The sequence below is a fragment of the Callionymus lyra genome, chromosome 14 (genome assembly GCF_982586985.1).
Source record: "Callionymus lyra chromosome 14, fCalLyr1.hap1.1, whole genome shotgun sequence".
Lineage (NCBI taxonomy): Eukaryota > Metazoa > Chordata > Actinopteri > Syngnathiformes > Callionymidae > Callionymus > Callionymus lyra.
This window is the reverse complement of record NC_141831.1, coordinates 9,722,473-9,734,880: the sequence shown is the minus strand read 5'-3', so window position 1 is coordinate 9,734,880 and position 12,408 is coordinate 9,722,473. Positions and strand designations below refer to the sequence as shown.

Genomic DNA, 12,408 nt, shown 5'->3' with positions numbered 1-12,408 from the left:
CGCATCGTCCCGTAATGGTTTTAATTTGCTCGTTTCCCCCACGACTGAAATGGGAGTGCGGTGGGCTCAAATGGTGCTGTGGAAATCGAGAATACAGCAAAAAAAAAAGAAAAAACGCCTGGGCTTGAACTGAACTGAAACATTGGAACCTTTTCAAATCCATCAGAACTGAAGCTGGAGGGAGAGAAAAAAAAATATTGCACAGAGATTAGAGCCCATGACTTGTTGCTTTCATAGCAGCATCAACAACATGTGCGCGAAGATGAAAAACATTCGATACAAGGTGGTGATTAAAGCAAAAAAAATATATATTTCTTTTAAAATCCCTCTTGAACTGATGTTTAAAATCAATGAGGTTTTGAAAAGAAATAGGTGTCAGGTTGTTGCGGCTCAGAAAAAAAAGGTAGAAAATAAAATAAAAAAAAGATTTGCTGGAGGGATTTTATCTGTTGAGTCCCATCGGTGAAAAAAATAAATTCAACTGGACAATCCAAACAGATACTTCCTCAACATGTTGACGGCTATACAAAATTTAACTCCACTCTTCAATTCACCAAAAACTCCAAAATCTACCTTTGACTTTAAATGTAATCTTGTTGTTTTTTTACTAATCAATTCCCTCTTTTTAATTGTATTGATTAATATAAAACATATTAAACATATTGAACTGAAACTTATCTTTAACATTTGTTTATCCTTCATAAAAAAAAGGTTGAAAGAAACATTTTCCAGAACCGGTTCTGCCCGACCACGTACGGGTCTCCCCTGAACGTCGCAGCTGCAAATGGAATCTATAATGATGAATTATTAAACGTCGTGGCCAGATGTAATTATCATGCAAACGGCAGATGGACGCCGGAGACCAGTTGAACTTAGACGAGCCGTTCTTTCCACCCGTTTAGATTTAGATCATTATTCAATAACATTTCTCTTTTTTAAATTAACTAAGCAACTTTACCTGGCGAAAGCGCCCTCTTTTAAAGAAATCATGCTAACGCAATACTGCAATACGATGTTTAGTTTTATCTAGATGTGGTAGAAATATAGGTGGGAGTAAGAAAATATTGATACACTTAAGTATTTTTTCATGATACAGCCTCGATATAGGAAGGGAATTTTTTTTTTCACGATTTTCTTTGTTTATTCAAATTGTCGTTTATTTTTTGGCTTTGTAAGTCATATTGTTTGATCATTGTTTTTCTTGGTTTATATTTCAATAAATTGAGTTTAAAAATCGAATTTTTACGTATGTGGACGATGACTGAGGACGAGAGGATACAGTCGACTCAAGACGCTTTTAAAGCCGATTTAAGAGGAAAATTTTGTTTTTTAAAACAAATGAAAGCGGTAACGACTTTGTCAAGATTCTGTAACTTCTACGACTCCAGAGTCAAGTACTCGACAATACTGCAGTTCCTACACAATCACAATATATTGCATTGTTGCCCCTGCATCTTGATACACAACGTACTGTTAGAAAAATTATTGAAAAAAACATGTACATGTAATTTGAAATCTATAACAAAGAAAAATTATGAATGATTACATTGTTATTCATTCATAATTAATTGTTATATTTTTTATTCATTCATTCATTCATTTTATTTACCGCTTAGTCCCTTATGGGTTTCGTGGGGGGCTCAAGTCTATCCCATATTCTACGGTCAAAGACGGGGGACACCCTGGACAGGACACAGGTGTCGCAGTGCACACAAATACAGACAACCATTCACACAAAAACACATTCTACTGATAATTTCCCCAAGTTCCCAATCAACCTCTGTATGTTTTTGGACTGTGGGAGGAAACCGGAGTGAACCCAAAGCAACATGTGGAGAACATACAAACTCCACACAGAAAGGTCACAAGTTGGCTCCCTCCCCGACCTGGAAGTGAACCAGCAACCCACTGCGCCACCGTGTGCCACTTTATTAATACAAACACTGAGAAAATGGAACTAAAAATGTATTTAACCGAAAATTCAATTGAGGACCATTCGATCTGATCACAACAGCCACATAAATACAGTCACAGGGGCCAAATGTGGCTTCTTGGTGGCCCTTTGCCAAAGGCTAATCCATCCATCAACATCCAACTTCACTGCTCACGGGCTTTACCTCCCGAATGCCAGATACTTCCAGTGAAACGCTACAGCATATCGTTGTGGATTCAGCCGGTGCAGAAAAGCCCCGAAAAGAAAAACAAAAAGCGCTTACCTCCAGATGAACCGAGTGTGTGTCTCGTCTGCATCGGTAGCAAGTTCGGCTTCTTTGCTTTTCATCCGATGCGCTCACACCTAAGCTCGGGTCTGTTCGTGAACAGTCTGACGCTTCTCCCGGGAACTCAGCGGCAATCGCAAGAAAAACCCAGACAAAGTGTCAAAGTAGCAAAGGCTCGACACAGGGTTCACCTTAGATATAAATATTTAAGAAGAGAAAGTCTGTTGAAAGAATGATTCAATGGTGACAAAAACAATCTGTTTTTCATGTCTTAACAAGAAGGAGCTGTCTCGCAGCCAGTGAAGGGATTTAAGGATCGGAGAAATGCGAGTTCTTCTACTAGAGCGAGTCAGAACTCCTGTGTTGTTCTCGGTGTTATCTTGACCTTTTAAGTATATATTTTATTGAGTATTGTTTTGATTGTTTAAGTGCTTTGTGACCCTGGTCTTACTTTTACAATGTTGTCGTTGTACTGGTTGACACTTGTGTTGTTCTTATGTTACGACTTCTTGCTTAGGACTTGACCATGAATTTCATTTGTTAAACAGGTGGAACATAACTGCTTTCACAGGTAAATAACATTTTAATTAAACAAAACATTCAGTAGTTGACATGCCAAGGAATGTGCAGGTGAATCTGGTCTGTGTTTGTCCTGATTTCACTTTCACTACAGCAACCTTTGAAGGAAAAGACCAAAGTGTTGCTTCTTTGCAGTCATTACTCAGCGGCAACAGTATTTAAAAAATAAATGATAAAGACTTGGACAATTTATAAGACTGTAAAGAAGTATTATGAATAGAACCTCTCTATATGCAGATGATGTAGTTTTCTTTCCTAATAAAGATGTTAACTTTAACTGTTTTTTTTAAATATATATATATGGATTAATATACAAAATAATTTAAGGATCCAGAAAAATAAGGGGAAAATGTAACTTCACAACTTAAGACAAATGCTGAATGGGACTTAATAATTAATTATTAGATTATACAATTATTTAAGGATACAGTAAAGTAAAGGAAATAATGTAATTTCAAAATTTCATTATTTAGTTAATTTGTATTAAGGCCTTAAAAAATTAAAGTGAGGTAAAGGGGTTAAATGTGTTGCTTTTACAGTTGAATAGTTCAAAGAAGATTCACCAGGATCACGCATTTTTACTGATGAACTTTCTGACTGTGTTTGGTTTAAACAAACATAGCAGTGCATAAAATGTTTTTATATGCAGATGATGTAGTTTTCTTCCTTAAAAAAAAAAAGAAGCTGAAAATGGTGTTTGTATAATGACTCTTCTGGACTCGGTAGACTCACATCCAAGCAGCCTTTATTCAGCACACAGGAAGAACTATAACCCTCCCCCAGTGCAAGGCATTGTGGGTAATGTAGTCTATTTTTAACTGGTGTTTTTAAGGTTTTTTTTAATGGATATGGTATAAAATATAATAAAATAACTTTAAAACTCGAGACAAACACTAAAAAGGTACTTAATAATTAAGGCCGAAAGAATAAAAGTAAGTTGAAGGGATTCATTATCTTAATTTCTAAGGTGAATACAATGCGTCGAAGCGTGTGCGAGTCTGGTTCGTTTTTGGTCCTTCCTAGAAAATAATTCGTAGTGACAGTGAAATGAAAATGACGTGTTGCTTTTCTACTTTAAGATGATGTTTTTTTAGTGGCAACAGTATCGTAAATAAAAATAAAAGGAATTGCAGGACAGGGTGTAAACTAATTTTAGGTTTTTGTACGTAAAAGTATAGTAGTAGTAAAGTATGAAAAATGCTAAAAAGGGAGTCAATATTTTAAAGTAGCCAACAAAAAAAGGAACCACTAATTTCTCTAAAGAAAAATAACCTTTCTTTTGTGTTCATTGTTCTTGGGAAACCTTTGCCAGTGACTGAAGACGTGATCGATACACTGCAGGAACACAACGGTATTCTTCTGGGTCAATGGGGGCCCCGTCTTCAAACATGCGCCTCCTTCTCCACACGGCGGTACCTTGTCACTGTACACAGGTGGCATTTTTCTCCATCCTTCCCACCATTGTCTACCATCTGTGTGCGAGGGTTTTCTTTCTACGAATTGTTCGATCGGCAGACGAGCTCCTTCACGACATCGGCTCGTCCTCCTCTTCTTACCCCGGCAGATCCCGACCGAACGAGCTGCGTGCCGCCGATAAGAGCTGAACACGCTCGAGTCATCAACAATGATCTCAATGTCGCGAACAAAAGAACAACGCCGTGGCTCTGTACCAGCAGGCCATATCCATCTCCTCTCCCACAGCGCTCGTCCAATAGCAGCTGTTGCTTCAAAACATCCCGAGTCATCCCGGCCCGAGAAAAATTGAAAACAGACTTTTTGTTTGACTTCTTGGCAACGATGCTCTTTTCCAAGACTTATCTAAAGGGAAGGGGAAAGATTAAGAACAAGCGCATTAATTGCATTTATCCTGGATTAATCCTCCTTTGTTTGGAACATCCACCAACTCACATCTAACAATAAAAAGTGAAAAATTGTTGCGTCTTGACTCTGTGGAGCCACTTCATCCCTCTTTGTTCATTATTTCGGTAATTATTTTCCTAGCAGCCTCAGAAGTACGTTTTAAATCCATTTTTTGTTCCCATTTCACTGAGGGTGATAGTCGATGGGGCAGCCAAGAAGCATCTCAGCAGGGGTGAGCTGGCGATCTGGGTAGCAGCCTACTCCCACCAGCGCTTAGTCGTGTGTGCGATTTGGTAAAAAATATGATGATTTATATCCTTTTATGCAAAATTTTAATTTATAAATGGCTTCCATGTCACTGAGACAAGATTGAAGTGGATGGGCAGCCAAGTAGCCTCTCAGCCGGGGTTGAAATTTTCAGATTGAGCTCCAGATAAGATTTAGTCGTTTGTCGAGCAAGACATTTAACCCTGATTGTGAGCTGGTGCACTGCGTCGCAGCCTACTCCCACCAGCATGTGATTGTGTGAATTGGTTATAATTGTTGGAACTCTGAAAATTCCCATCTTTTAAATTATGATTATCCCTTGAACATAAACATTGATTAACCTCCATTTATGCATAATTGAAATTTAATTTTTAAATCATCACACGATACTGAGCAGAAGTGATAGTGAATCGGCAGCCAAGCAACCTCTCAGCAGGGGTTGAGAATCGCATGTCATGGCATTTGAGAGCCTATAAATCCTGAGCTTATTGCATGGTAATCATGAGACACAACAGAACTGTAGGAATAAAAAAATGTCGTGTCCCTGAGCAAGACGCTTCATTTCTCCTGATGGTGAGCTGCTGCCCTGCATCGCAGCCTACTCCCACCAGGTAGAACAGAAAAATGTGTAAATTGCTTTAGAGAAAAGAGTAAATAGAGCTGCAACTGTCAATTACTATTAATATTTGTATCATTACTTTCATTTTTAAAAATTGTTCCCACAGCGCCGAGGGTGCAAGTGGACGGGCAGCCAAGCAGCGTCTCAGCAGGGGTTGAGAATCACATTTTATGGCATTTGAGAGCCTTGAACACGTTTGTAACAGAACTAAAAAGACGATTATACAAGATTATATTCAGAGGATAAGAAGGAGAAATAAAAGATCATTAAAAATATAAGCTATAATCTTTTGTTTTAGCACTAGTTTTAAATTGGTTTTACATTAAAAATTAAAAATCACTTGGAACACGATCCATCCTACTTAAGGCGTATCCTGCGTCTGCCCTGTGGCCTCCTCCCAGTTGGACCTGCCCACCAAACAGAAGCTCTACTCAGAGAACTTCCTGAGGGTCTTTTAGTAAACAAACAGACAAATCCATCTTTAATAAAACATAAGAGAGATTTGTAAAAACAAAAAAAACAATGTAACCATTTATTACTTTCCTCAGGCAACAACTTTGTGTATTCATAATGCGTGTGTTTTGTTTTTTTGACAAAGTACCGAGATCCGCAAATAATAATATGATGTTTAACCAGAGAAACATTTTCCCAGACAGACGAGAACCTCCAGGATAGTAATTCCTCTTAATTCACTGGCAAATGATCGATCGCGCTTCACTTTGTGACTCGCGGTGTCAAGCGGGCGGGTTTTTGACGCCGCCTCAGATGTTTTCCGAGAGTATTCCGTCTGACGATGACTGAAAAAAACCCTTCAACATCATGAAACGCTTTCTTTGGCGGCCGCCGGACGGATCCACGAGGATGAATTACGGCGACTGCTTACTACTTGATAATGGCGTCACCGGGAGAAGAACGGCTGATCTGACAAATTTTCCACTTGAAAGTCGGGCGTTTCTAGTGGGACGTCGAGCCACATGTTGTGAAGCCGTCTGTGGAGAACCAGTCGTCAGCTCTTATCTGAAGATTCTCTTTGATGGATGACACCTCTTCTTTTTTCGACCACATCACCTTCTGTCTGGACCCGACGCCGACTCTGGGCTTGTTCTTTACTGCATGTTGTAAAACCTTTCACACCGACTAATTGGACCACCGCGGTACTTTTATCCCGGGAAGTACATCCAGTACGGACAAGAAGCTGCAAAGAATTATCGAGTCATTCTTTGCCCCCAAAAGCCGAGAAATATGCTCATAAATAATGCAATGAAATTACATTTTTCAACTCGATATCGGTACTTAGGAAAATCGATACCATTTCAAATACCACAAGGATACTTAGGAATAGGTTTTTTATGCATTTTTCTTGTTGCGCAAAAAGAAAGAAAAAGCAACTTTGTTTTGATACATTTGAGAAATTAGTATCCGAGTACAACATTTTAGTATCAACACTTTTTTTTTAATTTTTAAACTTTTGACAACCCTAAAGTATGATAATAGTAAGTAAGTAAGTAATATTTATTTATATAGCGCTTTTCTAGATCAGGGTCACAAAGCGCTTAAAACAATCAAAACAATACTCAAAAAAGTATATACTTTAAAGATCAAGATAATACTGAGAACAACACAGGAGTTCCAGAAAATCAAGGAAAAGCCTGAACAAATAGAAACGTCTTAAGATGTTTCTTAAAGGAGTCAGTAGACTCCATCAAGCGCAAAGAGAATAATAATAGTAAAGGCTGAATAATTAATTGTGTCATTTTGTCATCAAGAACTCTTTTTAAATAATATGTAACCAATAACAACTTGGATTTCGAGGCAGAAACCTTGAGAGAACCAGGCTCCTGTCAGGAAGTTGAGTAAAGAAAGACAACTATACTACGCTGGAAGAAGTAAAGAAATCACAAAATATATCATAAACTTATTATTAAATCTTCAGCTTTTCCCACATTGTATTATTCTTTTTCCTGTAACTTACAGAAATAAAGTTTAATGTGAAAAGTTAAACAAAGTTTTACCCATAAAAGTCAATGTGCCTGAAGTTTGCCATCTACTGGGGAAACACTAGCATGGCAGCAAAAAAAATAAAGAATAATCCTTTATATATTATAATAATAATAATAATAATAATAGCCGATCCGGCACAGAATGTTCCGAAAAAACCTTAAAAAAGGAAAGTTCTGAAAGGATTGTAGACGATGAATGAATGTTCAAAAGTGTTAGTTACTAACACATAATATTGAATTTTAAATGTAGCCTTTTGTACGTTGGAGCCAAAAGTAACAAAAAAAAAAAAGGTGACAAAATGAAACAAGATTAAAAGTATAAAAAAGAAAACTTTGAAGTATTTAATGGGTACAGAGTCATTCGTGAAGTCATAATATAGACAATCGCATACTTCTTTTAGTGCACTGGAGGTTAATATGCATCAGGATAGTGTACGTACTAACTAGTAACTAATTCTCGACAGATAGTATGTCTTGTATCAAACACTGCTGCTACACACTAACCAGAAATGACACGACAGCTTCTTCTTCTACTACTATTTAACCATGATTTTTAACCAGCTGTAGGAACACTACCGCCACCTGCTGGCAGCACGTTTTGTTTGGATCAAAAAATATGAGAAACAAAATAGTTGCGAGATATTTACGCCGGTATCAGCACCGAAGACGTGCCATCCTCCTACTACTGCTGAAAATACACTTGTAAGTGTAAGTATATATATATATATATATATATATATATATATATATGATGTAACTTCAATTTACAACATCACTAAGATGTCGGCCTTTCACGGTAGAAAGTGTCAATCGATCCATACTCAGTTTTGTGGGCGTTTTAGTGACAATTTAGTGTGTATGACGCACTATATTTAAGCCATAAGTTTAAGTACGCAAGTATGCGATATAGACTTAAAAGAAAAAGAAAAAGAAATAAGTACAGTAAAAGATTGTCGTCCAGTATGTAGGCAAGAATACCTACTTACAACAAAACATCGTAGCTTGTAACTGCCATTTAAAAACTTTTGCCATTTTGCTATCTACAACAATGGAATCAGAAATACCCTGTCCACCCGGCAAGTGTACTCTTTTGGTCGCCCTCTTCTGGGCACCAAGAGTAGAACCGCCAGAGTGAGGAACAGAGTATAGATACCATATTCCAAAAATTGCAAATACATATACGTAACAAAATTCAGAGCTTTTTAAGTCGTAAGAAACTTCTCAAAGTTAAGGAATTCGCATTAACCACAAACTGATTCAAAATACATTTAGAACCACAACTGTATAGATTTGTTTACGAGTTGCATTTGAACCCAACAAAGACCTCATAATACAACCGACGGAGGAGTTGGACGAAGGGTGGATTGACGGGTGGACAACAATGCAACAGAACAAAGAACAAGTTATGCTTTTCAAGCTTCAAGGGAGGCAAACCTGCCCCTAAATTAATTCCACGGCCAAACTTTTTTTTTTGTTGCTCAAAGGCTTCTGCTCCGGTGCCTGGAAATGAATGGGATTAGAAAAAAAAGGAACGTCATAATAAGTGTTGACGATACGGTTTCACCCAATTAAAAGACAATAGAAAGACTAATACAAGTCCTGGGAAGTCGTCCAACAATCGACCAGGACCCGTAAATATTAAGACGAAATAATTCTCCTGCTGCAGTTTATCAGAATTGTTAAAAGAAGAAATGGACGGAAGCGGTGAAGGAACTGACACTCGGGATTTGAACCATCCACGTGGATAAAGCCTATTAATGTTATAAAATAGGTTGTTTTTTTTAGATTATCAGGTTATATTGTGAGGTTTTATTCCTTTTATCGTTTAATTTTCACTCTTGTTTGCTCGTTTTAATGCAAATTTAAACGACAGGTTATTCAATTATTCTGTTGTTTTTGGGTGTAATAAGTCAATTTTAAAAATGGCTTAAAGCATTAAGATAAAAATTAACCAAAAAAATAAATCAAGCTCCTGAATAATTGCCTTCTTCATCATCATCTATACAGATATCTTCATCTACTGCACGATTTAACCTTCGTATCCTCCGGCTAATACACTAAAAGCTGATACTTCTTGGTTTGACTTTAACCTTAATAATCACTCCAAACGTTCGCATAATCAAAACAGCGATGCACTTTGACCTCTCCTGCACTCTTGTGTTGTTATTTTCCCTTGTTTGATTCTTCTTTTTTTTAAGGTTTAGTCGACCTTCTTGAAAAAAAAAAAAACACACACAACAGTTCCTTCTCGCACATGAAGAGTTTTCATCGTTATTACTGCCTGAGGCGAGACTGCACGATATCGGTTTGTTTAAAATACAGCTTTTGTGTTGAATAAAAAAGGAGTTAATCGAGTTTAAATATACGTGTACCCGGTTGGAATGAGGAGATGCATCACCTTGAAATTAGATAAAAGCGTCAGTAAATGTTTCATAGCTAAAGTGCATCGTTTAGAAATGGGGGGAAAAAAGATTTAGTCACAGTATTTAAAAAGCTACAGAAAATAGTGTTTCAAAATGTATTAGAACAGTAAAGGGTTCTGTAGATGTTAAAAATTATATATTTGTACGACAATATATTGCAAATCTTTGATTAAACTTTTTTTTTTTTTTTTTAATCATCCTCCACTACAGTAGATGGCGCCAATAATAAAGGAAATTTGACCTTTTCAATTTTAATTTTGAGTGATATTCTTGGATTTTATTCAAAAACATGTGTGTATTTTAGTAAAATATTGCATTTTACATGTTGCGATACATCGTGAAACCAGCGCAACGTAATGCTTATCGCATCGTGAAGTTCTTACCAATGCTAACCGCGAATTATTGTTTAATTCAATGTCAATTGAAATACAACACTTAAAAGTATAACCATTTTCCATGTCCAAGAAGTATTACGTGACATACTGTATATTATTTAAAATTTCTCATTTTAACCTATTGATCATCTTCATTTTTTAAATGGATGGATTTTTTAATAAAACTAACATTTCTCCCAATCTTCGGTCGGCTTTGTTTTGAGTTACACCAAATTACAACCTGTCATCCACCAAAAATAAAACATTATAGTCTTTATAACTTCACTAGCAAGAGTATTTTCAAGTATACACAAGTATAATTTAGAAGAAAATGTACCACAGGGGAGAGGTACGGGGATTGTGTGCCATACAAACTCAATAAAAAGCTTTATAGAAAATGAATCAATATATTTAAAGTAAAAATGATGATTAAAAAATCATTGATTCATCACATCCCTTAAATGTTTTGCTGTTTAATTGACAACTGACAATTGCAGGAGCCAAGGTATCAAGTAGGCAAACCTTCATGCAATATAACGATTCATCTGATCGGTCGAGCTCGACTTCACCACACTATGACAAATTATACTTTTTTTTTTTAAATATCGACTAGAAATGTTGAAGAACGATCCATGAATACACTTTATAACCTGCGTCACTTCCAATTTGACTGATCAATTATTTAGAATCGTGTTGCGTTATTTGAATTCAATGCGTTTTTTTTTTTTCTCTCACGTCAATGACAAGAAAAAAAGAAGCTGATCCTGATCCTTCTCTCCCGCAGTGGGAGAGGTTCTCTCTCCGTGCGTGGATTCTTTCTGCGTTCCGGGAGCAAGGTCAGGGAAAAAAAAAAAAAAAAAAGAAAGACCACCAGGCTGCCAACAACACGCCAGATTAACTCGGACAACGCACGTCAAACCCTGGATTAACAGCAACTACTTAAAAATAGTCAAGACACGCGGACAGAAGAAGAGATGGATGAAGGGAAGAGTCTGCTCTTGGAAGAAGAAGGAGGAGAAGAAGAAGAATCTCTGGCTTCAACTTTGTGTGTTTAAAAATACATCCCAGTCCGAGATCCAAGTCTCGCTGATCGCCTGGATTTCAGATTAGAGTTCTCGTCCTGGACAAACTCCACCAACACACACGCACGCACACACGCACGGGAGCGCGCAAACAAGTGCTGAAAAAGGTGAAGACTCTTCCTACCTTGTTCCATCAGCAGGACCACCATCCCGACCAGCACAGCCCAGTACACAGGATTGTTCATGTCGTCAAGGTTCGGGTCTTCGCTCGTCTCGTGAGTCGTCAAGGTTGTCGTTGGGGTTGTTTTTTTTTAATTAAATGGCCGAGAAAAATCCTCAAAAGTGTCTTTTTATGTTTCTTCTTCTTCAAGTCTCCGGTGCTCCTGTTGGACTGTGTAGCATCCACCGACACACGCCAAGTGTCTCCTCACGCCGAGAGCTTATTGGCAGCCGCGCCGGACGAAGCTGGAGGGTGTAGGAGCGCACGCTTCCTGTTGGACATTTTCAGAGTAAAAGAAGCGGTGTTAGTATTTAACGTCGATGGGTTTTAATTTGAAATGTCCTTAAAGGAACTTGGGGTAAACGAAAGACTGCGATGTGCAAGCTTGGCGAAACAAGCGAATTATTTTTATTCAAATTAAACATGTCTTTATTATTATTATTTTAAAGGTGAACGAAATGTAGATACAGTATTAAATGCATGAAACAAATAAAATGTATTTATTTTTATCAAATACGATTCAATCAGGGAGGTCGAGAACACCTGTGAAAGACGTGTCTGAAGTACCAGGATGTAGAACACAGGTGGCCAATTAAATTGTAAACTGTACCTTAAGAAAAATAATTAAACACAGTCTAAAATAAATGTATATAATAAAGTTAATATGTAAAATAAACCGGATAAATTATAAGTTGCCAAATTTAGGTTTTAAATATTTTTACGAATTATTTTTATTCAAATTAAAATTTTAATTATTTTATTTTAAAGGTGAGCGAAATGTAGATATATTATTAAATGTATAAAACAAATAAAACGTAATTATTT

General features: G+C 37.0%; 1 protein-coding gene across 1 annotated transcript in view; it reads right to left on the bottom strand.

The window, feature by feature from the left end:
- The window catches only part of ntm (neurotrimin), a 497,741-nt gene extending 485,986 nt beyond the window's left edge, over nt 1–11,755 (bottom strand). The window contains exon 1 of the mRNA XM_087807296.1: nt 11,548–11,755. Coding sequence (XP_087663422.1) covers nt 11,548–11,608 — 61 coding nt within the window. The 5' untranslated portion in view covers nt 11,609–11,755. The remainder of the gene's footprint in view (nt 1–11,547) is intronic.
- Between the last annotated feature and the right edge of the window lie 653 nt (nt 11,756–12,408).